The 26,366-nt window shown below is 49.9% G+C and overlaps 1 protein-coding gene across 8 annotated transcripts in view; it reads right to left on the bottom strand.

The window, feature by feature from the left end:
• Window positions 1-26,366, bottom strand: part of Atp2b2 (ATPase plasma membrane Ca2+ transporting 2) — a 327,316-nt gene that overhangs the window by 38,692 nt on the left and 262,258 nt on the right. For 5 of the 8 annotated variants that reach the window (XM_057792742.1, XM_057792682.1, XM_057792708.1 and 2 more), the window contains 4 exons: window positions 20,144-20,185; window positions 19,231-19,389; window positions 16,771-16,985; window positions 11,190-11,432 (listed from right to left, as the gene is read on the bottom strand). In XM_057792742.1, the coding sequence (XP_057648725.1) occupies window positions 11,190-11,432; window positions 16,771-16,985; window positions 19,231-19,389; window positions 20,144-20,185 (659 nt within the window). Of the gene's footprint in view, window positions 1-11,189; window positions 11,433-16,770; window positions 16,986-19,230; window positions 19,390-20,143; window positions 20,186-25,878; window positions 25,939-26,366 lie in introns of all 8 variants that reach the window. The other 3 variants (XM_057792700.1, XM_057792725.1, XM_057792733.1) reach the window with 2 other exon arrangements.

Genomic DNA, 26,366 nt, shown 5'->3' with positions numbered 1-26,366 from the left:
AATAAACTTAATTACGAAAAAGACGTCAGCCTGTACCAGTGGCTCAGGGCAGGCATGAGCCCTTCATCATTGATGGGGCATGCCTCCGGCTTACCCTCCATCCCTGAAGCCCTGGCTCAGGCCCGGGAAGCAGACTAGAGCATGTGGGGATATAGACATGGATAGGCAGTGGCCCCAAGACCCATGGATGCCAGGGATGAAAGAAGATTGCAAACATGCCCACAGTTTCCTCATCTATGGAATGTAGGGATTGGAACAGAGGGAAAAACATCAACCGCTTTCACATCAGTAGAAAGTGGTGAGGGATGGCGAAGTGGGATTGAGTGGAAGGCTCCTTAGCAGGTGATCTGAGATTCAGAACATCTCTTGGCTCCCTCAGCCTGGCTAACCTGAGACTCAGCACTAAGTGTCTTGGACGGTACCCCACGCCACGTCACACTGAATCAGTGACAACTTCCCATCAATTTTTTTTTTTTTTGAGAAAATAAATTCTAAAACCTCACTTTTGGCTCACTAAATACTCTGTTTTATTGTACTTTAAAAACTAATTTTATAACTAACTTTCTGGTAGTTTCAGTTTTATGTGTTTTCCACAATAGCCCTCCACCCCTCTGCTAATGAAAGAAAATGATGACACAGAGGCCTTAAATAAAAATACCTAATTACTTACCTGCCCCAGAGAGCCAAGCAGTCAGGCCTGCCAAGCACCCGGCTTTTTATTACCCTCTGTGAAATATTTTAATTTTCCTCTAAGAGGATTTCAAACAATCCAGTGTTGCAAATGGCAGAGCTGCCTCCTCCGTAATTCAATTTGTTTCTCTGAACTTGAGCTCTGAAATCGCCTACGTGCGCTACTAAGAAGCGGTTGGTTGCCCTTCCCTCTTTGTTCTTGACTTTTTTACATCCTGACAAACTCAGAGGTTTTGCCTGTGTTCCAGCTGCAGAAGGCATCTTCTCTATGGGGCTTCTGTTCTGAGGCTGGGGGTATGCCTGCTTAGAGGGTGGGGCCTCCCCTCCCCTCCCCCATCTCCAGGGGAAGGGTAGAAATAAGCTGATCTTGCTGCACAGCTGCTGAAGCTAGGCCTGAGGCTGCTGCAAGCATCCTGAATTCATCCCAGAGCTCCCCACCCTTGCTTGGGTATTAAGCCCCCAGTAGTGCAGGGTGTAACCATGGGCCCATTGTAGCTGGGCCAACTGATGCTCTGTCTTTTGGTGCTGGGGTGTGAATGCAGTGGAATCAATATATGAATACTTGAAGCACTACCAACAATATACAGTTAGGAAAAATGGGATTAAGGACTGGTGAGATGGCTCAGTGGGTAAAGGTTCTTGCTGCCAAGCCTAAAGACCTGAGTTCAAGTCCTGGAGGCCACAGTGTTGAAGGCGAGAGATGACTCCACAAAGCTGCCCTCTGAACTCCACACATATGTCATGGCATGTGCGGGCTATACTTACACACATCACACCCACACACCCACACATATATAAAATTAAAACTAAATACCCAGCATACATCACCTCACACCCATTACGATGCTACTATTAAATAACAAAAGAAATAACAAGTGCCTGTTAGAACGCGGAGTGCCCAGGACCCTTGGACGCTGTTGGTAGGAATGTAAGATGATGCAGACACTGTGGAACACGGGGAGCCCCTGCAACACTTAATGCAGAGAAACTGTCACACAGTAAGGTACAAATAATGACCACAAGGACTCAAGGAAACCATAGAGCACTCACGCTCACGGCAACTAAGCTGTGGAAGCGAGGGACGGACGAATGGAAACACAACGTGGTCTATACACTATGGAATACGGCTGAGTCTTAAAGAGGAAAGGCATCCTGCGTCTGCTCCTACAGGGGGGAAGCTGAGGACATTGTTCTAAGAGAAATAAACCAGACACAAATGGTCTGATCTCAAGAAGTATCAACTCAGAGATGGAGGGCTGAGGGGTGCTGCCAGGAGCTCAGGGAAGGGCCTGAGAAGTTGGTAGTAATGTAACTAGAGGTTCAGTTTTGTAAGATGACAAGTGTATGGCTGGGTCACAGCTGTGGGAATGCACATCCTCCTCCTAACCCATGTGTTTAAAGATGGTTGAAAGGGTCAAGATGGCAAAATGGTCATATTTCGTGGTACATGAAGGAACCCACCCAAACAAACTCCATTCTAACCACTGATTTGAGTATTAAATATCCTCTAAGGGTCAAAATGTCTTAGAAATGGACACCATTAGGAGGTGGCAGAGTCTTTGAAAGGAGGGGCAGAGTAGGAGGTCTTAGAGTCGCCGAGTGTCCCTCCCCCAGGACTCTGGTCTCCTCCTCTTTGGCTTTCTGGCACCATGGTGACTGGATGGCTCTGCCACATGCATCCACCACGATACATGGCCTCACCACAGCCCAGAAGCAAAGGTCCCACTGATCACAGACTGAAACCAACCAAAATGACCTATCCCTTGTTCGAAGCTGGTTTCTCTTGGAAGTCCGTTACAGACCCAAGGCTGATAAAGTGTGATTTGGTGATTGTCCACAGGACTGACTTTCTGGGACTAAACACGATTCTCAAGGACGGACATTGGCAATGAAAGCTCCCCCCCGCCCCCCATGACTGGATTAGTCACCAGACGTGGTCATTTCTCGAGTGGACTTTGCTTCCCATTGAAGCTCACATGGCCCTCAGGCTGCATTCTCACGGCTCCCAGCAGGTGGGGCCGCTGTTCCCATTTTACAGCTGTGTGCCCTGAGGCCCCAGGAGAGGTGGCCTTGCTCCCATGCAGCTGCGCCAGGACCTGTCCCTGGATCTGCACTCAGCAACTGCTGGTGGCTCCTGTCTCTCTCTGGAATACTGCAGAGAGGGAGTCTGTCACAACAGGCTCATCTCTGCCTGCCTCCAGCACGGAGACTCTATCAGTTGATTGATAAATCTTCTGTGTGGCCTGCTGCCAGTAGGACACCAGAGGGAGTGAATTTTGGCAGAATTTGTCCCCCACAATTGTCACTTAAGGGTATGCATCCCCAAGAGTTTCTCAGGAACTAGGTTTCTTGAAGAGAGCAAGGTGATCAAGTCATGCAGTGAGCCACACTAGTGAGCCGTGAGATCTTTCTGAGAGGCTGGGGAGCAGGAGGATGGGTGTGTGTCTAGGACACAGGAATCCCTTGACACAGGAAGCAAAATTCCCAAGCTCCTTGTGCTGTTTATGGACGGCTCATATGTGTGTACTGCTCATATGGACTGAGACCTGCCATGTATGTAGTGTATCGTGTTTTGATGGCATATGGTATGTGTGTACGGTATATGCTGTGACTGTGAGGAGTGGTATATACAAATAGTTAGCATGTGTGTAATGTGGTATATAGTATGTATATGCAACAGATTGTGTGTGTGATGTATGTATATGATGGGTGATGGTGTGTGACATGTGTATGGATGGTACATTGTACCATGTGCTCTGGTAGGGTATATGAAATACATTCTATGCATGCTATTCTTTGTGATGTGTTATATGAGGTTGGGTATTGTATGGTGTTTGCTGTGTGTGCTGTGCTGTGAAGTATGCATATGATCTGTTACATGTTATGGTATTCTATGTTACATGTAATGTGTAGCAACATGGAGTGTGTGTTGGTATAAGGGTGTGTTCTGGTGTGAGGGTGTATCCTGGTGTGAGGTGTGAGGGTGTGTGCTGGTGTGAGGGTGTGTGCTGGTGTGAGGGTGTGTGCTGGTGTGAACATAGTGTGTCCTGGTGTGAGGGTGTGCAGGTAAAGTGTAGACCACAGGTTGGGATGCTGCTATTAATAGAACTAGAATCCCCGGATGGGGTCTCTAACTCTAGACATCCTTCCCCAGAGATCCTGTTTGTAAAAGATGAAAACCAGGATTACCACTGAGTTTAGCATGGCGGCTCCTGTCATCTTACCCACCCTAAGCCACAATCTCCTTCACGCCTGCAAAGTCCCTTCTGGCTTCTTCCACATTCCTCTCTTTTCCTATCTTGGCCAGAGTGTAGCTACAGGGTGTCGTCTGACTAGGAGCCACTGAGACTCACTGGAGCTAGACTGGACCCTGGGTTTGAAGCCAGGACCTGATTCGAGGGCATCTCTACTTCCCACAGCCGTTTCCCCCCCTTGTCCTCCCATCACAGCCTGGCCCAGTGACTCACAGGGCTACAATCAGATTCCACCATTCGGGCATTACTCAGGCTCCCTGGCCAGCTGACCCTGCAGTCACCTTAGATGAGGACACCCTGAGACTCCAGAGCTTCTAACAAGACACATCTGGGCTTGTCTGTTTAGAAACTACCTTCTCAGGGCCTTATTCCTTCTGGTCCAGGTCCAGCTCCAAGGACATTTATTCTCTCTCGATAGTTCATGTTTTCAGAAACATGTCCTCTGTGGGCTCTCACGTGGCTTCAGATCCACACACAGCTATCCTCCACTTAATGTTCAAATGTTAAGTACCAGGTCTGCCTGCTTCAAGAGCCCGCGTCTGCTCAGCAGCTTCCGCCAGGCAAGAGTGAGTGTGGGCGGAAGAGCATGCCTTCCCAGGTAGGCAGAGAGCCGCTTCCATTGGAACACTTGGCTGTTTCTCTGAGAAGGGCAGGGTGACAAGAAGCCAGAAGTCTTGAGATTCAAAGAGCTGGAAACTACAAAGGCAAAGGCGTGAGCACAAAAAGCTTGCGGTAGGATTTCTGAGGCAGGGAAGCAATTTGTAACAAAAAGGATGACTCACCCCCTTTCTTTGGAGGTCAAGTCTAGTTCATTACCAAGCACAGTAGGAGTGGTAAGAAAAGCGCCATTCTCTGAAGGGATAGTACTTAGGCTTGAGGCTGGCCCGCCGGGCTTTCCCCAGTCTCTCTGCCTCCTCAGCCCTTGCAGGGCGCTCCATCTGTGCTTTGGGGGGTCTCCTGAGGACTGAGGCTCATCTGTGGCCTAAACCCCAAGCTTCATCTCTCATGCCCATGTTTCCACACTGAGTTGAGCATCTCTATGTTTGTGAGTCTCCGTGGGGTTATACCTGACTAGAATGCCATTGCCCTCTGCCCCTTGAGAGCTCCTCTGGAATTCCCTGGGACCCTCTGCTATGTGGTGCCCAGGAGCCACCTTAAACTTTCGATCCTTGTCTTACCACCTTCTGTGCTGGGACTACATGTATGAGCCATCACATGTGGTTTATGCAGGACTAAGGATTGAATACAGGGCTTTGTGAGTGCTAGGTGAGCATGCTACCAACTGAGCAACACCTCCGCTCTGTGCGTTTTGCTTCTAAAGAATAAAAGGTACTAGCAAATCAAGAGGTCTCTGGATCACTGATTGCAGCTTTTGTAGCCAAGGATGGTTTGGGAAGAGAACAACTCAGCAATCTGAAGTTAGCAATTGAGTGCTGGTGCTGCCATGGTCTGGATCTGGGGTCAATGTTTACCTCTCGTTGCCATGGAAAAAGGTATGGGGATAGAGATTCCTACTAACTCATTCTCATTCATACTGGCCAGTGTAGCCATCTACCTACCTAGGTCCGTCTATCCACTCCCCCATGCTCATCCATCCATTCATTCTTTGACATTCACACCTCATCCATCTATCTATCCAACCATGCATCCATCTACCCACCCAATCCATCCATCCATCCATCCATCCATCCATCCATCCATCCATCCATCCATCATCCATCTTTATCCATCTTTTACTCACATCCATCTATCTACCTACCTAACCACTCACATCAAGTCAATCACCTATGCATTTAGAGTGACCCATGTCCATCCATCCATCCATCCATCCATCCATCCATCCATCCATCCATCTGCAAAATATATCCATCTATCCAACAGTCCATCCATCCGCTCACCATATCCATACATTCACCCCCCACTCATCCACTCATCCATCCAAATCCACATATCCCTCTCTGTCCACTCGCAACCATCCATCCATGTGCCCACAGCATCACTCTCTTCCTCTTTCCCTCCCTCCCTCTCCTTCACCCCACTGATAACATAGCTATTTACCAATGAAGTCACTCATCCCACCTCCACCTAGTATTTCTCAGAAGTCTATTCCAGTGGATCAGAGGGGACTTAATTGCTGCTCACTGTCAAAGCACATACAGGCTTCCAGAGACACCAAGAACACAAAAACAGTTTCTCACATGGAGTGTTAAACAGCATGTAGGAGTCATGCCCTGGCCAGAGCCCTGTGTCGCTGGTTAAAATCTTATCCCAGCACCAGTGGAAAGATACTGTATCTTTCCTGCCATTTTCTCTTGCATGCTTCAGGCTGTCCTTCAGTTTGGAGCTCCAAGCTTAGCTTGCAGGGTAGATGAATGTACTAGCTAGTTTTACTTGACATGTGTAGACAGTCATTTGGGAAGAGAAACTTCTCTTGTGTGTGTGTGTGTGTGTGTGTGTGTGTATATATATATACACACATATATATTTGGAGACAAGGTTTCTCTGTGTAGCCCTGGCTGTTCTGAAACTCTCTCTGTAGACCATGCTGGCCTTGAACTCAGAGATCCATTTGCTTCTGTCTCCTGAGGGCTAGATTTTTTTTTTTTTTTTTTTTTTTTTTTTTAGTTTTTTCGAGACAGGGTTTCTCTGTGGTTTTGGAGCCTGTCCTGGAACTAGCTCTTGTAGACCAGGCTGGTCTCGAACTCACAGAGATCCGCCTGCCTCTGCCTCCCAAGTGCTGGGATTAAAGGCGTGCGCCACCTGAGGGCTAGATTTAAAAGCATGTGCCACCAAACCAGGCTTGGAAAGAGGGACTTTCAATTGGAAAAATGCCTCCATAAGGTTGGCCTATAGGCACGTATGTAGTGCATCTTCTAAATGATTGATTTTGGGAAGACCCAGTGTACAGTGGGTGGGGCCACCTTTGGGCTGGTGGTCCTGGGTGCTATAAGAAAGCAAGATGAGTAAATCATGAGTGGGTAAGCCAGTAAGCAGCATCCCTCCATGGCCTCTGCATCAGTTCCTGCCTCCAGCTTCCTGTCCCGACTTCCCTCAGTGATGGACTGTTATGTGGAAGTATAAGATGAAATAAACCTTTTCCTTCCCAAGTTGCTTCTGGTCATGGTGTGTCATCATAGCAACAGAAGCTAACAAAGACAATGGACTTCTGCCCGGTCCCTTCTCAGGTTTCACCTGGACCAGGGAAGGATCCAGGCTAGAAGAGCCTGGGTGTGAAGCTGATCCTTTGGATACCAGGCCTTTCCCAAATCCAGCGCAGGGGGTGTGGTGGTTGGTTCTGGTTTTCTGATTCGGGCCTTTTGATGGAGTATCTTTAGAGCTGTGGCCACCTGGCTTTGCCTCTAGCTACCTGGTAGGTTTTGGGGAACACCCACTTCCTACCCAGTTCTATCGTCTGATGGTTTTCTAGCTTCTGATTTGCTTCCAGTGGCGTCCTCTCAGCAGGGCGATTCCCTGATGAGTAAACACAGCAGGTCCTCCACATGCCAACCACACACCGGGCATTGGGCAGGCACCTGCCACTCACAAACACATATCATCCTCACCACAATCCACCATTTCCCCGGAGGAACAGAACAGAGGGGTTGGGTAACTTCATTCACACGGCGAGGGAGGGGTTCGAAGCCAAGCCAGCACAGGCATTTTTACCACGTATACCAGCTCCTTTGCTAATGGATGTCAGTCCACAGCAAAGAGTATTTTTTGGAAAATTCCAGAATATTTTTGGAAAGACCCAGAAAGACAGGCGCGGAGGTCCTAGGGTGACAAGTGCTGTGACACAGCAAGGGAACCTGCTGTCTGGGAAGTCAGTGACCTCCTGACCTGTGTTACAAATCAGTACTCCTGGTCCTGAGGCCTGGCAAGGATGGAGATATTCTAAAGGGGCACATGTGTGCCTCCCTTCGGCTTATCAGACTACAGAAACAACACATGGAAATTTCCCCAGGAACCTTAGTCTGTGAGAATGAAAGCGGCTGAAGTCTGGTGCTAGCCAGAGGGGAATTAGTCACCTAAACACGATCTCACGTGATTCCCACTCATCAGACCATCTTGCAGGACAGACTGGAGCTCAGACAAGGACGGGCCAGGGATGGGTGGGACCATGCCCTGACCAGCGGCTCTAGTTATGTAAACCTCTTGCCTTCTGTTTGAGCAAAGTTTGCGCTGTGACTTAGGGTAGGAGAGGGTCCCTAGACCTTTTTTGAGCCTCTTACCAACATGGCTACCTTGGGTAAACCTCCCTTTCCCTGCTTTTCTCTATTAATTTTGTTTTTAACTGGACTACTGAGGATGAGCGCTCAAGCCTGGCTTGTAAGGAGGCTGTCCATGCCTAAGCTCTGACTCCACCTAACTCCAGTTAACACGGCTCCTCCTCAGTCTCAGCATCTGCAACCCTACCCTGGGCAGACAGCTGACTTCTGACCCTGATGCTGCCTAGACACAGCGTCGGCTCACTTGAAGACACCGCCCAAGCTCCCTGCCAGCCTTGGAAGCATTGCTCCATGGAGAAACCCCACTGTTCAGCCAGAGGTGATCCTGCAGCCCTCTAGACAGATCCCAGGAACTCCCTCTGACTGTAAAGAACTCACAGGCATTGTAGTCCAAGCCCACTGCGTGGGGCTGCGCCCGCACGGCCACTCCTGCTACCCTGCTCTGGGAGCTGCCCGCTCCTCTCTGCCAACTCTGCAGCACAGAAGCATTAGTAGTGTCTGCTTATTTCTAGGAAGTTTGGGGAACAGAAGAGAGCGCTGCTTCCGAATCGGGGGAAAGAGGATAAGAATGTTGTCATTTCGGGCGTCTCCCCTCCACCCAGTGCTCTACCACACGCGTTGTCCGACCTGCTTTCCCCCTTTGTCACTTTGCTTCCCTCAGCCTGCTGCCCCAGGGTGGAGGGGACAGAAGCTGCCTCCTCCTCCCCTCACCAGCCTGGCCTCCCTGTGACCAAATCACAGGCTCCTCAGCCACCTCTCGGGGCTCTCAGCCGCCTCTGGGGGCTCCTTACAGACCCATGCGGATACATTCAAGGGTTACAGCAGGCTGAGGGGCAGGAGGGGAGGTCAGGGCTCCCACACATTTGGAGGGTCACTCAGCTGAACAGGATGAGAAACACCCTACAGTTGGGCAGCAGGGAACATCTAGACGGGCGACGTCTGGTGAATTATCAAGAGAACACCAGTGCTTCTCAACCAAGCTGGGAGCAGGCCAGTTAGCTGAGACAGGCAGTTACGTCTCATTCATGGGGATGTCTCGGTAATGGCAGCCTCCTCCGAGAGACACACCTCGTGAACTGGTCACCCTGATTCCCCTCTCTGAACCCAGGCTCTTCCCAGCACTTCCCTGTGAGAGAGGGCATAGGCCATCACACTGGAGCCAATCTCCTGATGTGCACATATTAGCCAATACTGTAAGACAAAATGACATAGTGGCAGTTCCTAGCTCAGGTCTCCAGAGTGCCTGCTCAGCCTCTGTTCTTTCAGGACCCTCTCGAATTCCTGTGGACACGCGAAGACTATCCTGTCAGAAGAGGCGACACATGCCAAGCTGAGCGGAATCAGCCTGGACCCAGTGCTATCCTACCCCTTCCAGCACAGCTGTCTACGTGAGCTGAGAGGCATAAGGAAGGCCAGGAGAAGTGCAATGAGGCCCAGCTTGAACGCTCAGTATCCACCCACAGGCCACAGGTCACAAACTCCCACGGAAGTCCGCAGATGCTCAAGTCTCTCTGCTAAAATGGCGCAGTAGAACCCATGCAAATTCCACTTCAATTCATCTCTCGATGACTTAGACCCAGTACAACGTAAATGCTGAGAAACGGCTGTTTCTGCATCGTTAGGGTGTAAGGACAAAACATAAAGTCTACAAATCACCAATGTCCATGCAGCTCAGTGCCAGGCTGTTTGGCACGGCACATCCTAAACGTGAACTCTGTGTCAGGACTCTGAAGCTGGCCTTGGGGTGAAGTTTCTAGAGCTCTTTGTTTTTCCTAATGTGGCCACACCAAATGACCCTCCCCCTGTGCTGTTGTTCTCTGTTTGTTTGTCTTCAGCTGGACTACTGAGGACGAGTAGCCAAACTTGGCTTGTAGCGAGGCTGCCAGGCCCAGGCTCTGATACACATATCGGTGTGTCTGCGCATTGGTTTCTGTGTGTGCACGTGTGCAGATGGGTGACAGTCGAGGGGCATCAGGCGTTTGCCTCAGGAGCCTTCCAGCGTGCTGCACAGGATGGCATCTCTCATTGACCTGGAGCTTGATAATGGGCTCGGCTGGCCAGTCCCTGAGCCCCAAAGGTCCACCTAAACCCAGCTCTCCAGTGCTGGGATCGGAGGTGTGCTCACTCACGCCTAGCCCAGGTACGCTATGACCCACACAAGGAGGCCAGAGGATAACGTGGGGACTCAGTTCTCTCCTTTACAAGTACTGGAGATTGCGCTGCTGGTTGGGCCCAGCAGCAAGCCCTTCTTCAACTCAGTGAGCCACCTAACTGGCCCATAGACCTGGTGTTTTAAAAGCGAGTTTGAACTGAGGTCCTTGTGTTGCAAGGCAATTGCTCCACCCACACTGTTTCCCCAGTCCTTTCCCGCAGATTTCTGAGCCAGTGTTATTGTAGGGGACTGGAGTGTGCTCACACAGAGAGACTACTGTTTACAGCTGCTCTGAGCTCTGACTTGGAGTAGCTTGATGTGTGGCAAAAGCTAACCAATTATGGTTGGATGTGGTGGCACACGCCTTTAATCCTAGCACTCAGGAGGCAGAGGCCGGTGGACCTGAGTCCCAGGTTAGAGTTACAGTGAAACCTTGTCTCGAAAAGAAGTGTTTATTTATTTTTAAAATTTTGTGTGTGTGTGTATGTGTGTGTTTCAATGGCAGGGATTAAAAATAAATATCTAAATCACAGCAATCATCAGTAATAACTAGTAATAACAGTTTCTTTGGGTTTCACAAACATTGCAGCTATGTTAGGAGAGAGTTAAGAGTTGAGCTAACCGCAGGGCGGTGGTGGCACACACCTTTAATCCCAGCACTAGGGAGGCAGAGACAGGTAGATCTCTGTGAGTTCGATGAGAGCCTGATCTACAGAGCAAGTTCCAGGCCTCAAAGCTACAGAGAAAGCCTGTCTTGAAAAACAAAAAACAAACAAAAAAAAGTCGAGCTGCCGATTATGTGATTGTCAGAATCAGCAGCCCATCAGGTACCCCACTATGGAGGATGCTTCCATGCCCACTTACCAGGATCTTGGTGGTGTAGGCGCTGTTGATGGCGATGGCGTTGACCAGCAGCTCCATGGTTTTAGCATTGATAGAGCTGGGATCAGGGATCTCCTTGTAGTGGACATCGCCAACATAGGCCTGGACCACGGTCATGCGGTTGGTGGTTAGCGTGCCGGTCTTGTCTGAGCAGATGGCCGTGGCATTGCCCATGGTCTCACAGGCGTCCAGGTGGCGTACCAGGTTGTTGTCCTTCATCATTTTCTAGAGAACGGGGACGTGAAAGGGAAACTGAGAGGAAGCGAGGGTGAGGGGAATTTCCCAGGTCTCAGCCTCCCCTTGACCTTCTGCACGTGCCAAGTGACCCCTGGGCTCCTTTAGCCCCACATGTGGGTCTTCTGCTCCTTTTTATTAATCATTTAGACCAGTTAACATTTGATAATTGAATTTATTAATTTTTATCACAGAAGTCACTCACATTCTCTTTTGAGAACAAGGTCTCATGCAGTACAGGCTGGCCTGGAACTAGCAACTCAGTCAAGGATAACCTTGAACTCAAGATTTTTCCATCTCTGTCTTCCAAGTGCTAGATTACAGGCGTGTTCAACCACACACTGCTTCATCTATATTTTTCTTTTCTTTTCTTCTTCTTTTTTTTTTTGTGATAGGGTTTCTTTGTGTAGCTCTAACTGTCCTGGAACTCACTCTGTAGACCAGGCTGGCCTTGAACTCACAGAGATCCACTTGTCTCTACCTCCCAAGTTTTGGGATTAAAGGTGTGTGCCACCACTGTCTGGCCATGTATATTCTTAAAAACCATTTTCTTTTAGATTTATTGAGTTTGTGTGTATGACTGTTTGCCCCCACATATGTATGTGTATCATGTGTGTACCTACAGAGGTCAGAAGAGGGCATCGGAAGCCCCGGGCTGGAGTTACAGACAGTTGTAAACTACCACGTGGGTGCTGGGAACTGACCTGGGTTCCCTGGAAGAGCAACAAGTACTCTTAATCTCTGAGCCATTTCTCCAGCCTTCTCATTTACATTCTTCATGGAAAAAAAGTATAGGAAAGATTTTTTAAAAACTAAGGCTGGGTCATCCCTAATTATTCCTATTTTTTTTAAAGATTTATTTATTTATTATGTGTACAGCATTCCTTCCATGTGTGCCCGCATTTCCAGAGGGGGGGTGCCAGGTCTCATTCTAGATGGTTGTGAGCCACCATGTGGTTGCTGGGAATTGAACTCAGGACCTCTGGAAGAACAGTCAGTGCTCTTAACCACTGAGCCATCTCTCCAGCCCTAATTATTCCTATTTTAATGTAAGTAGGTGCTCCTCATTTGGTTCTGAATTTCTCAAATGCTTTCCTGGTGCCTGGTGAGAGACCCATCAGCTTCACCCTAAATAGATACATTCAGGATACATATGTATACAGATAAAATGTCTGTAAAAATAGGAAAACAATAATGTCATTATCACAAGGTGATAGAATTGCAGAATAGTATTGACTTCTTCAAGCCTATAAATGTCCTTTTCTATAATGGACATTTATTATAGCATGCATAATAAAAACGACGTGTGTGCACGCACACATTTGTATACATGAGACAGCCAAAGGAGTGTACTTAGTGTTCTCCTGTGGGACTCTCTGCCTCATCCACTTGAAACAGAGTCTATCACTGAATCTGGAGTATGTTGGTGAGACTGACTGGCCACCATCCTGTCTCTGCCGGTCAGAAGCCCTGGGGATACTGACCTAGCTTTTTACATGGGTACTCAAAGTTTGAACTCAGGTCCTCAGGCTCACACAGCAAACACTCCTACACACTGAACCATCTTCCTAGCCCCCAATTAAAAGACAGGCAGACAGACACACACACACAGGAAAAGGAAAATAAAGGTTAGTGAGAAGGCCAGCAGATAGTGACTTGCTGGGACCCAGATTTGTAGAAGGAGAGAAATGACACTCTACGTTATCCTCTGACTCCCCAAGTACACTGTGACACGTGTGCATGTGCACACGCGCACACACATGCACACATACACACACAATGTAATAAAAAGAAAATGAATATAGGTTACTACCTATAACACACGTTTCATTTATCAACATCCTTGCCTTTTAAATTTATAGCACTATCCTACCAGACCTAGCAGTATTTATTCCCTTCTCTGTGCCTTTGTTTCTGACCCAGTTCTATACTCCTAACTCCTAGATTCTCCCACAAGTAATTGAACTGGTGTAATTCTCAGGCAGGCCCTGCTGACACGCTGACCCCACGTGACAAGGAGCGCTTGTGAAAAGTCACCAGAGGCAACATCAAGTGGAGTCTGTGCCTAAGGGTCTGATTTCCTTCATCCTGTTCCCTAGAGTAGCTCTTTATTACAGGATTAAAAGGAGTGCAACTGGGCAATTTAGATAGAGATTTAGTTCACTGAAAATGAGTTTCGGCGGGATAGAATGCTATTGTGTTTCCCTTTCTTATGACTTGTGTTAATAACACCAGTGAGTGTACAGTGAGTGTCTGATCAATGAATTTGCAATATGCTTTATAGTCTGTTTTCTAGTGCTATTTTGTAGGAATTTGGGGAGACCTGGGAGGAGACTGAAAATCCACTTCGCAATTGACAAATTCCAGCCAAAGTGAGCTGAGCAAGATCATATGTGTGGTGAGATGAAGCCTGGAGTTTGAACCCAGCTCCTCCTGACCATTTCAGCTCCTCCTTACCTCCCAGCTCCTCTTTACCTCCCAGCTCCTCCTTACCTCCCAGCTCTTCCCAACCTCCCAGCTCCTCCTGACCTCCCAGCTCTTCCCAACCTCCCAGCTCCTCCTGACCTCCCAGCTCTTCCCAGCCTCCCAGCTACTCCTGACCTCCCAGCTCCTCCGGACCTCCCAGCTCCTCCTGACCTCCCAGCTCTTCCCGACCTCCCGGCTCCTCCTGACCTCCCAGCTCCTCCTTACCTCCCAGCTCCTCCCGACCTCCCAGCTCCTCCCGACCTCCCAGCTCTTCCCGACCTCCCAGCTCCTCCTTACCTCCCAGCTCCTCCCTACCTCCCAGCTCCTCCTGACCTCCCAGCTCCTCCTTACTTTCCAGCTCCTCCTGACCTCCCAGCTCCTCCTGACCTCCCAGCTACTCCTGGCCTCCCAGCAACTCCTGACCTCCCAGATACTCCTGACATCCCAGCTACTCCTGACCTCCCAGCTCTCCCTAACCTGGCACTCTAGTTCATTCCATAACATTCCAGTCCACTTGTCCTCATTGAAGGAGCCTTGGCTCTTTGCTTTAAGAATCTCTTGTTGGAAGTCAGGCATGGTTGCACATTCCAGAACTTGGGAGATAGAGGCAGGGGGAATGCTGTAAGTTCACGGCCACCCTGGGCTGCACAGTGAACCTCTCTCTATGACAAACAAAACAAAACTCAAAACAAAGTGTACAAATATCTCTCATCAAGACTGTCCAACATGGTAGTTGCGGAGGGATGATGGGCACTTGAAGTGTGGCCCAGAGTGTATAGAAGACACTGGATTTACAGACATTATGAAAACAGATACCCAAAGGAAGCATCTCTTTTGTGCTGATTATCATGGTGGATTGTTGGTAATTTGGACATACGTTTGAATAATTTGTATTATTAGGGTTCATTAAGCTACCTGGCTATTATTTTCTTTTTTCTTTTGGAGACAAGGTCTCATGTATTTCAAGCCGACCTTGAACTTGCTATGTAGATGAGGATGACTTTGAACTTCTAAACTTCCTGCTCCACTTCACAAGCGTTGGGATCAAGGTGTGTATTATTGTGCCCAGTTTATGTGGTGCTGGGGATCAAATCCAGAGCCACATGTGTGCCAGGCAAATGCTCTATCCCTGAGCTATATACCCAGTCACATTCACACCCCTTCATATGTATACTTTCTCGTACAGGTGCATGCGGAGGCTAGAGACTGACACTGGGGTATCTTTTCTGCCTTATGTTCTGAGCAGGCTCTCTCACTCAACCCGGAGGTTGCCATGTCAGCTATATTGGCTGGCCAGCATGCTCCCTTTACGATCCATCTGTGTGGGGTCCCCCAGGGTTGGGGTCACGGGTTCATGCTACGAGGCCTGACTTTTATGTGGGTGCAGAGATCTGGCCTTGGGCTTTCACACACACGGCCCAGCAAATGCTTTATACTCTAAGACAGTTCCCCAGTCCTATCTTTAGAAGGGCAGTTACTAAGACAGTTAAAATGATGTTCCTGGATTGTATGCTGTTCCTGTTAAGACCTGCTAGCCCAAGAGCTCACCATTGTGCTCTTGATGGTGGCCCCCAGGGCAAGCTCAAAGGGGAAATGTTGGCCTCACTGTTAATCATGTGGTTTTGCCAGTCCCAAGCCAGAGATAAAAACTTCAGAAGATGCTCAGGCCTAAAACTGTCTGCTCATGATGTCCCCAAACCAGTTCTGCCAAGCTTCACAGAGTCCCTGTGGTGTGGCAATGGGAACCTACTTATGACCATGCAACAACTACCCTTGCCAGGCGCTGGGCCCTGAGGAGTACTGCGCTGTGACCTGTTCAGGTTTTGGTTTGTGGGAAGGGGTTTCTTTGAGAACTGTAAGAGAGGGAGCCGATAAGGGCTGTATCCCTTACACAGAACCGCCACTCGCTGGCACTTGCAGGGAGATCACTCTCTATATGAAATTACATCGCAGAGCGCCGTCCAAATTCCGGCTTGGAAACTGACACTCGCCTTGCTCACTGGCTGAGCTGCCAGTGTCTCAGAACAAAAGCCTTCTCAGCAACGTCTTGGTGTTGGGATCCTGGGAAACAGGAGTCCATGTTCCTGCCCAACAGGATGGGGGAAATCCCAAGGGAAGAGGAAGGACATGAGCAGACAGGACACTCTGGTAGTGGCCCCACGGGCCAGATTTGTAGCACGTGGGCTCTCTGATGGTACATGGGATGCTTCAGTAGGTACATAGGCGTGTAGGCAAAGTCCTAGATTCCCACCTGGTCAGCACATATCCAGGTGGTACCTCACGTAACTGCTTGTAAACCCGCCTGGTTTTCAGTAACCCCTACCTGAAGGGTAGCGGCTTCCTGTGTGGTTTTGCTCAGCTGTCCCACTCCCTACCTGTTGGGTTTTGTGGAAAGGGGACTGTATTCTGTCTTGCACGGTGGTGTCTGCATTTGACAATTTGCAGTGCTGTGGCCTCGGAGGCTTGCCAATTAAGTCATCTATCACTGAGCCATATCGCAGTCCCATTTTATTTGCTAAGTCTGAGTTGATTGTCAATATGTATCAGGACAGTTTATATTAAGTATAGATTTTTGGCTTCTTTTTGAGAAAAATTCTGAAGGTCTGGCCAGCCCAGGTTGCATCCCCGTAAAGCTGTGCTTGGCTGAGTTGAATAAGGGGACTCCCGGTGCAGGGCCTAACTCTCAGTTCGCATCATGCCTCTGAGGCAAAGCCTGGGGACCCACCCACATCCTCCCTCCAAGTCCCTGCCGCAGTCACACACTTCTTAGCTCATCTTTAAGTTCTGGGTCCTCCCTGGTTCCCTGACTGAAGCCCAGCTGGGACGGCCTCAGCCACCCGATGACACCGCTCTCCTTCCTTACCTTCACAGAGTAGGCCAGGGAGATGGTGACAGCCAGAGGGAGGCCCTCGGGCACAGCGACCACCAGCACCGTCACGCCAATGATGAAGAACTTGACGAAGTACTGCACGTAGACGGGCGTGCACTCTGTCAGCCACGGCTTCTTGTTGACCACGAAGGTGTCCACGGTGAAGTAGAGCACCAGGATGATTACTGTGATGGCTGACATCACCAGGCCTGTGACGTGGGGACACCTGCTCAGACGGCTCCAGGGGAGGGGTGAGGTGTGCACTAAACCCCTTCTGAAGGCCTCCTGGGCAGACCTCAATTCACCTCCTAGTCAGTTGTACTTCCTTGTTTTGTGGCCTAGAGCAAGTCCTGGGTCCTCAGGGAGCCTCAGTTGCCTCTTCTGTATGAGGCCTGGGGGCAGATTTCCTGCCTATGTTTTGCAAAGCTTGCGTGGAAATGCAAGTAAAATGCCTACCACGGTGCCTGCCTACATGACACTCAGCCACACTATAAACATTTGTGGAGGGAACGCAAGAGTCCAGCGAGAGCCACCTGTATGCAAGTGTACAATTAATGAGGTAAGGTTGAAATCTTACTCAACAAACACCTCCGGGCACCTGTGATGTGCCAGGTGCAGGGTGCTTCCTCCTTTAGGACACAGATTGGGCAGTAACAAATGCAGACACCCTGCGCAGGCAGAGGTACGTAAGAAACCAGTGGGAAGAACACAGCAAGAGTGTTGGGATGATAGACGTGTGTGTGTGTGTGTGTGTGTGTGTATGCGCCACCATGCTTGGCTATAAGAAGATCACTACAGACATGGATTGATGCCGTGAAGAAAGATGCCAGGAGATGTGGCTGAAGAGGGTGGTGTGCTACAGAGTGGCTGCCGGAGCTAGCACGGCCAGGGATGGTGTCTTGGAGTAGATGGTATTCGAGGAGCTATCAGGATGTGCAGTGGTCCTGGGGAGAGGGTACCAGGTGGAGGGAACAGAGGCTCAGCTAAGGGAAGTGACTGGATGGTAGCCCCAGACTAGGGTGATGCTGGGTCCTCGGCGTCCCTCCTGCCAGATCAGTATGCCTATCTCTGAACTGCTGCGTGTGCCCACCCACGTGCCGTGGGGACTGTGGCCACCTGCTTTCTCTGATGGAGGAGGGCTGATGGTAAGGCTCTGTGGGAGCAACCACCCCAAACCGTTGCCCATGATGCCCTGGCCAATGTACAGGTTTCAAGGCCCAGGCAGCTCTGCACGTGGGTGTGCTCTGTCATGCAGCTTGTGGTCTAGGGGTCCCATGGGGTGAAGCAAAGCCTAGGAATTCTCCACAGGTCTCAAGATCCTCTGATTTTCCACCCTCTATGATATATATTTCCTACTCAGCAGATTCAACTTGGAGGGCCCATCCATAATCCGTGGCCACCAGGGGTTCAGCCCCAGAGGGAGGTAGGGAGAGGCTGGGAGCCCAGGATGCTTGACTGTGAACTTTATCCCTGGCATGGTGGTGGGAGTGGAGACTGAGGTTTCAGAGGCCAAGAGGTTGTCACCATTTAATTTCTTGGTCCCTCAGTGCCACATGTCACTGTGGAGTCACCTGCCTGTGACAGCAGACTGCGAAGGAGGAAATCCCTGGGCCCATATCTCCCCACCCCAGCTCCAGCTGCGGAACATCAGAGCCTAGCTCTATCCTTGCCTGACAGCCGCAGGGGCGGGAAGCCAAGCTCCCGGCAGCCGGCAGCCGAGAGCTGTCACCAGGTTTAAATATAGACCACTGAGCCTATAATTTGCATCTGCCCCCTGCTGCGCTGTCTATAATTAGAAATGGAGACAGCCACAGAGGCCTCAGTAGCCAGGTGGGAGGCCTTGCCATTCATACATCCTCAGCACAAGGGGAGGTCAAGGCTGTGCTGGGGCTCACCTTGCAGCTGGGCTTGGCTTCCTGGGCCAGGAGACTGCCACAGTGATTGCCTGCAGCTAACGTCTCAATTGGGAAGCTTGGCTTGCTTCTCGGGGGCTCAGACAAGTCCTTCTGCATGGACTCCTGACTCTGCAGCGAAGTCCTCCTTCTGCACTATAGCTAGGGTGGTCATTAGCAAGGCCAAATCCATTCTGGTTCTCCCTTGCTGTTACCTCTTCCATATCCTGTTCTCAGGATAAAGTCTTTGCTGTCCTCAATGCTAGGCCCTACAAGGTCTGTCTGGCACTGTATAAGTCACAGGTTAGGCCCCTTGTCTACGCAGTCATTTTTAATTATCAAAGTAATCTATCAGACGGCAACAAGAATTATCGCCATTTACCGGGGAGAAGACAGGGACCCACAGGTAGGGGAAACTGCCAGCTCAGATGCTCAGAGCCGTGGCTGTGGCAGGTTGACTGTAGAGCAGGGCAGGCCTCAAGGCCCATTGGAATCAAGATGCTTCTTTTCCAGGTGAGGCGAAAGAGGGCAGAGTAGGGTGGGGCCTGGTCTGGGAACTCACCCGCCTTGCCGATCTGCACAGCCAGCTTGGTGAGCTTGCCCTGAAGCACCGACTTCTCTTTCTTGTGCATGTTGGCTTTCTTCTTGTCGTCCGCGTCGCCACCCTCTGCGCTCTTCAGGGGCTGCATCTCCATTGCAGCTGCCCCATCCTGCTGCTTGGCTGTGGGGGCAGAGCATGAATGTGCACAGAGACACACACACACACACATGCAGGTCAGCCTACAGGCCGGGATCCTAGCACCCGCCCTGCCTGCCCAGGAGAAATGCTGATCGCCCCGTCTGGGCCCTTCGTGGCTGGCAAAGAAGCCTCGGATGGGACCTGTCCCTTCCAGCTATAGTCTCTGGGTCCCAGCAGTACCTGGGATCAGAGACAACTTTGGGGCTTTCCCGGACAGGACTCTACCCTGGATTCCGAGCAGGACAAGGCTGAACCGAGCTCATAGACCCCACCCTAAATGGGCCCTTGGCCCTATCACAATCAGACAGAAAGAGAAGGGCTTTCTGCTGGGAGGCCAAATTGTTGGGATGCTAGGGAGCTAGAACTGGAAGGACACGAAGCATGACTTAAAAAAGAAAGCAAGGTGTCCAAGGCACAAGAGCTAAGCTCTCATACCCAGCCAAGGGATCCTTTTTGGTGTGGGACGGACAGAAGAACCTAGCGCTCTTTCTGTTGCAGAGGCCTGGCCAAGCCTCCACTGTAAGAGCCTCTAAGAGACGATTTCCAGACCCCAGCTGATGGGTAGGTAGGCTTGGGAGACCCTCACCTCGCTATGACACCTGTTTATCTTCCCCAGTATTATGAGAATCACGACTTCACCCCCAAAGATGCCAGAGCTCCCCATAAGTGTGCGTGGTTTGCCTCTGGCCCCAAGGAGTCCCTATCTCTGTGACTCAAGCCCCATGGCTGTGGTTACCTTTGCTCTGGCTGCTGTCGGCACTGCCATCCTGCATTTTACCTACACAACAGAGAATTTCAACAGACAACGGGCAGCACAGGTCATCACGGGGACACAACAGGCCACAAACACTCATGTCACAGACAGGAAGGACCAAGCTGCTCAGGGATGCTGAGGAGATCTAGAATGAAGGTCAGCCTGGCCATCATTTGGCCACAGGGGCTGTGGGGCTAGAAGGTTTTTGATTCTCTTTGGGACTGGATGGGTGTGTGTTTCTGTTGGAATAACTTTGGCCCTGAGTGTTTTATAGGTAAAAAGAATGAGTTGGGAAGTAAAAGGGACCAAAGACTGCACAAGAGGCTGAGGGAGGCTCCCAGACCTCCAAACTGAGCCTGGCATGATGCTTATGGCTGAAAGAAGGAAAAGAGAAACTTTCAAATCTTTCCTTCTTTTCTCCCTCCCTCCCCTTTGTGGTACTGAGGATTTGAACCTAAGGCTTTGTGTATACCAGGCAGGTACTCCACCACTCTACTATATCCCCGCCCTTTAATATTTTATTTTGGAGACAAGGTCTTGCTAAGTGTCTTGGCTGGCCTGAAACTAGTGACCCTCCTGCTTCACCTTCTAGCTATATCATTTTTATTTTTTCAAAAACGAGAGAGAGAGAGAGAGAGAGAGAGAGAGAGAGAGAGAGAGAGATTATCAATCTTCTAGAATGGAGAGGAATGGAAGTCAACTTGTCCCTTGTTTTGGGTTGGATGTGATCTTAGCACCAAGGACACCCCTGCCTAAAGTCCTGTAGAGTTTACAGGGCAGAAGGTGAGCAAGGGTCCCCAGCAACTGTCACTGAAGTTTTCCCAGGGTGTCTGAAGGTTTGTGGGAAATGTCTTGGTTCAAGGGGAAGCCACTGGCCTCTGGAAGAGATCTTAAATTGTAGCTCCAGCTTCATAGACAGGCTAACAAGAGCCAGTGGCTACACTGGGCGCTACCGCCTATGCCAGGGCCTGATGCTGCCAGGTGTGGGGGAAGGGCTGGGTGGGTTTTTTTTTCCCTGCCATCAGTGCTACCTGGGAACCCTTGTCACAGCCTGGGCCACTGTGGGCAGGACTGGAGGCTGCCACTTCTTGCCTGAGAAACCTGCTTTCTGCTGTGCCTTCCTGTCCACTAGGCCTGTGCCACCCGCTGAAACTGCTCCTATAGCTTTGGTAGCTCAGGAGGGATGGGAGAAAGCTGTTTAGCTATGGCATGTGCTGCCAAGGCCACCAGGTTCTGAGTTCACATGGCCCCCATGCTTTTCCTCTAGACCAATGGTCCTCAACCTTCCTTATGCTGTGGCCCTTTAATATAATTCCTCATCTTATGGTGACCCCCTACCATAAAACTGTTTTCATTGCTACTTCATAACTGTAATTTCACTACTGTTATGAATCACAGTGTAAATATCTGATATGCAACCCTCAGAGGGGTCGCGACCCACAGATTGAGAACCACTGATCTGACGCCTGTCGCTGTGCCCTCTGAGAAGGACGCTCATGTTGGACTCCTATCTATCCAGGAGAAACAGGCTCAGAGAGGGATGGAGCTGCTTAGGCAGAGAGCTTGTCTTGGAGGGGGAATGTTCCCCTTCTGCTCTTGCCATCGCCAAGACTCCCCTGAGCCCAGGACAGGGGACTCATGGCGGCAGTGTGAGGGCTTCCTGAGAATCTTGTCAGGACACTGACCAGCTGTGGCTTCGCCTCGGTCTGTTCCCACCTCGGCACAGTGGGGTGATGTATCCAAACCCTGAGAACACCTGGGGCTTAATTCATAACAAGCACTTCCACGGGCCAGTCTTCAGCTGACCGAGGACAATTCTGCAAGTGCCATCTCTTGTCAGGCCCTGCAAGATCAGGTGGGAGGGACTGCCATTTTATAGATGAGAAACTGAGGCTGAGGGATGTCCAGAGGCAGCTTGTCCTCACAGAACAACTCCAGAACAACCCTGGGGCTTCGAGACTGGCTTGCTACCATCATTGTGGACGCGCGATGGCTTGCTCAGACCCCAGCTGCCATCCACAACTCCTGGCAGAGGGCCAGTGTCCACCCTGGGGTTTAACGATATAAAGTCCCTTCTTGTCCTGTTGTAAATGTGTTCTTTTAGATTAAAAACAACAGGAGAGAAAAGAATAATGGGCAACAATTATTTTTTGTTTCTCATAATAATTTCACTAACTAGGCTAAGGGGTGCCAAAGGACTGGGCTTCCAGAAGCACCTTTGGAATGCTGGGAGGGCGTGTTTTGCCTCATATTATCAGATGGCCTAGCGGCTGTGTGTACCCATTAAACCCAGCAATTCTCTCTTTTATTGCCATGGCGATTACATGGCCAGACAAATAATCAGCAATGCACATGCTGGGGGAAGGGAGCCCTGTCTGGGGGTGCTTTGCTGCAGATGGCCTGGTTTGTTAGAAGCAAGGGACTTATTTGAGGCTCTTATTAAACTGGCACCCACCTGGCCCTGCACTGTATTGCAGCAGTCAGTTCTGTCGCCACTAGGGAAGATGGACCCGAGGATGAGAGAGGGGACCCAGGATAGGGGGTGAGTGGAGTCTCACAGGCTCTGCCCTGCATAAATTCTAGATGGACCCATATTGAACCTGGAAGTTCCATAGACATGTGACTATAAAAGGGCTTTGGTAGGGACCAGTTACAGGCCAGGAGACCTTGGAAAGGTCACTTCTCTTCCCTTCTCTGTGAAATGGGCTCACGGTAACCAAAGGGATGTTTAGGAAAAGCACCTGCCAAGTGCTGCAAAGAGGCCAAGAAGTTACGGGGATCCATCATCTGTTTTGATTGACAGTGAGATGTGCTTGAATGTAAAAGAAAAAGAAAACAGACTGTGATACCTCTGGGATGAGCGGATACCCCACCTTTCAGATGTGGACTGTGGGGAATTACAGTTAGGGAACTATTTTTGTTGTTCTTGTTTTATATCCTATATCACCAGGGTTGGTTCAGGGAAAAGAGGTGAGATTATAGTGGGCTTCTTCCCATTGTCCCAGCCTCAGCCACCAGCTCTCTAGGCTCGTTTTTGGAGTTTTAACAGTACTATAATTTACATTCTCCTTTGTTGATCTGGAGTGGGGTCTGGTGGCTTGCCTGTCTTTTTTTTTTTTTCTTACAATTTCCCAGATGCTTAGACTCAGGGTCCTCTGATGATACCTTCATAGCAGTTTCCAGAGAATACCACAGATCCTTGTGGTATCACTGAGCTAGGTCCCCAGACTTTGAGATCTTTCCCACAGGTTCTCACTCTGTAGCCCAGGCTAGTCTCAAATTCATAAACCTCCTACATCGTCCTCTGGGTGCTGGGATTATATGTGCATAGCACCACATCTGGCCCTCAAATGTCTTAGTCTAGAGGGTCATTTTTTTCTTCAGGGAAGACCTCTTTATTTCAATAGAAAATCTATAGACATACTTCATTGTGGAATACTGGATTGATTGGAGGAAGAAACCTCAGAGATGAGCAGGTCTGGGTTCTGGGTTTACATCCCCATTCTGCTGCTTTCTTTTTGTTGCTTTCTTTTTAAAAAAAATTATTTATGTACTTGTTTATTTATGGTTTTTTGAGATAGTTTTTCTCTGTGTGGCAGCCTTAGATATCCTGGAACTAGCTCTTGTAGACCAGGCTGGCCTTGAACTCACAGAGATCTGCTTACCGCTGCCTCCCATAAGGGCGTGCACCACCACCATCTGACTCTTTTTATCTTTTTTTAAATTTTATTTTATATGTGTAAGTGTTTTGCCTGCACACATGTCTGTGTATGTCATGTGTACCATGAGTATGCCCGGTGCCTGTGGAGGGCAGAAGAGGGAGTCAAATCCTTTGGGACTAGAGCTACAGGCAGTATGAGCAGCTGAGATGTAGCTTTGGCTGTTCTGGAACTTGCTATGTAGATCAGGTTGGCCTTGGGCTCACAGAGATCCGCCTGACTCTGCCTCTTAAGTATTGGGATTAAAGGTGTGTCCCAGCATGCTAGGATTGGGCTAGTGTCTTTTCTTTTTTAACTTTATTTTTTGTGCATTGGTGTGAAGGTGTCAGATCCCCTGGAAATGGAGTTACAGACAGTTGTCAGCTGCCATGTGGGTGCTAGGAATTGAACCAGGGTCTTCCAGAAGAGCAGCCTGTGCTCTTAACTGCTGAGCCTTTTCTCCAGTCCCAAGGCTAGTGTCTTGATCTCCTTGAGTCTCATTTTCTTCACCTTTCATATTTGGACAATGAAAGCTGTGCCACAGGGCCCTCACGAGGATGAAAGAGATGGAGAACCTGAAACTAGTAACAGTGCTGGTCTAGAAACTAAAGCTCCTTGCCTCTCCCTGGCTGTAGCCCGCAAGGGGGACTCCCCATTTCTGTCGGAACTGACTGATGAGCATGATACCTGTATGCTCGTCAGCTAGGGAAAGTGGGTTCTCACTTCCTTCTCTCTCAGCTGTGGGTTTGCCCATGCCAGCTCTTTCTGTCACCTCTCAGCCACCTCTCCCTGTGGCTTGACACCACCCACAGCCCCAGCTGTCTCCCTTCCTCCTCTTGGGCTTGAAATAGACCTACACTAGAATTAGCAACTGCTTGCAGAGGTGCCTTGTTCAGCCCCTGACATCTCCCAGGTGGGTCTGTGGGGCACTTTGAAGACAGGTGGGTTGGCGAGAGGTGTAGGGTGGGAGGACAGGGTGAGACAGGGTCTCTGCAGGAGGGGTGGGGCGCGAGCCACATCATGGACATGTCCAGCACTCACTAATGCTTTTGTCCCTTGCCTGGGCTTCTCTGGAAGTATATATTTTTTTTTTTTTTGATTTTCGAGACAGGGTTTCTCCGTAGCTTTTTGGTTCCTGTCCTGGAACTAGCTCTTGTAGACCAGGCTGGTCTCGAACTCACAGAGATCCGCCTGCCTCTGCCTCCCGAGTGCTGGGATTAAAGGCGTGCGCCACCACTGCCCAGCTCTGGAAGTATTTTGACAGCCAAGCCCTAATGCCCCTGAGCATCCAGGTGCAGCCTGGGTGGCTATCATGGGACCTAGTGAGGACAGGGGTGGTGTCTGAGGATGATGGACAGTGGAGACCCCTGGAGCAAGTGGTTATAATAATGCCTACGTGTGAGGAGATGATGAAGACCTGGGGACACAGGCAGCCACCACAACCAGCCACTCTGGCGAAATAAGAGTATAGAGACCCATAGATACTCCAGCCCAGGCACCAGTGAGACACACCAGTTCACACTAGAGGGACAGACTAGGTCCAAGCCCCACAAGCCTTGATACCTCCTGGCTTGGCAAGAAAGAAGAGATAGAGACCGAGGGAGAAATGTCTACCTGTGGCTCAGCTATGATATGAGTGGGGTTAGAGGGTTGAACTCCAGCCTGAGTCTCTACCTTTGGGGAATTTTAGAGGAGGCTTGGAGCCTTTGCTAGGGACCCAGATGATGGCTTCTATTTAGTTCCTGACCCCAGGCCACCTTTCCAAAACCAGAGGCAGAACTATGCTTAGGGGTGGGCTATTCTGGGTGCTGCTTTTCATGGGGCTAGATCTGAAGCCAAGGTCATGTGGAGTTGACTTTTTGGGTCATGGCTCTGCTTTTAAGTACTTGGAGGGAGAGTGTTTTGGGGTTGCCATGCGTGAGAGAGGTCTGTGGGACCCAGGATAGGGAAAGCCTTGAGTAGAGGGCAGAGAAGAAGAAACCCAGAAACCCAGCCCGAGAGCTCGCTGTGGAGACGTACCATTGACTAGGCTGGCATTTGCGCTACCTGCAGCGTTTGCAGGTGCTGAGCCGTCGACCGCTGTGGGGTGGGAGGGATGGAAAATGCAATGTCACAATGTCACAATGGAGAAGGCGACGACAGAGACATGAATCTATTGGGGATAATCACACGACTTATTCTTAAAAAAAACAAACAACCAAACCAAAACAACTCTATGGGAAAGCGAGGAACTCAAATTGGGGAAGGAGGTGAAATGCTCCCATAGAGATGCCACCACGGCAGGTGGGTTCCCATGGAGATGTCACCAGGGCGGGTGGATTCTGAGACCCGGACACGGAGGGTCTGTGAAGGACAGTATGGAGTGGAGTCAGGTGCTCAGGAGGGATGGCACTTTATTTATTAGTTTTATCTCTAGACAGGGTCTCATCATGTATTTCTGGTTGGCCTGGAGCTGGCTTTGTAGACTCTGCTGGCCTTGAACTCACAGGGATCTGCCTGCCTCTGCC

This window comes from Chionomys nivalis, chromosome 1 (genome assembly GCF_950005125.1).
Source record: "Chionomys nivalis chromosome 1, mChiNiv1.1, whole genome shotgun sequence".
In the NCBI taxonomy this organism is placed as follows: Eukaryota; Metazoa; Chordata; class Mammalia; order Rodentia; family Cricetidae; genus Chionomys; species Chionomys nivalis.
Note: the sequence above shows the minus strand (reverse complement) of the source record. Positions and strands in the feature narration are given on the sequence as shown.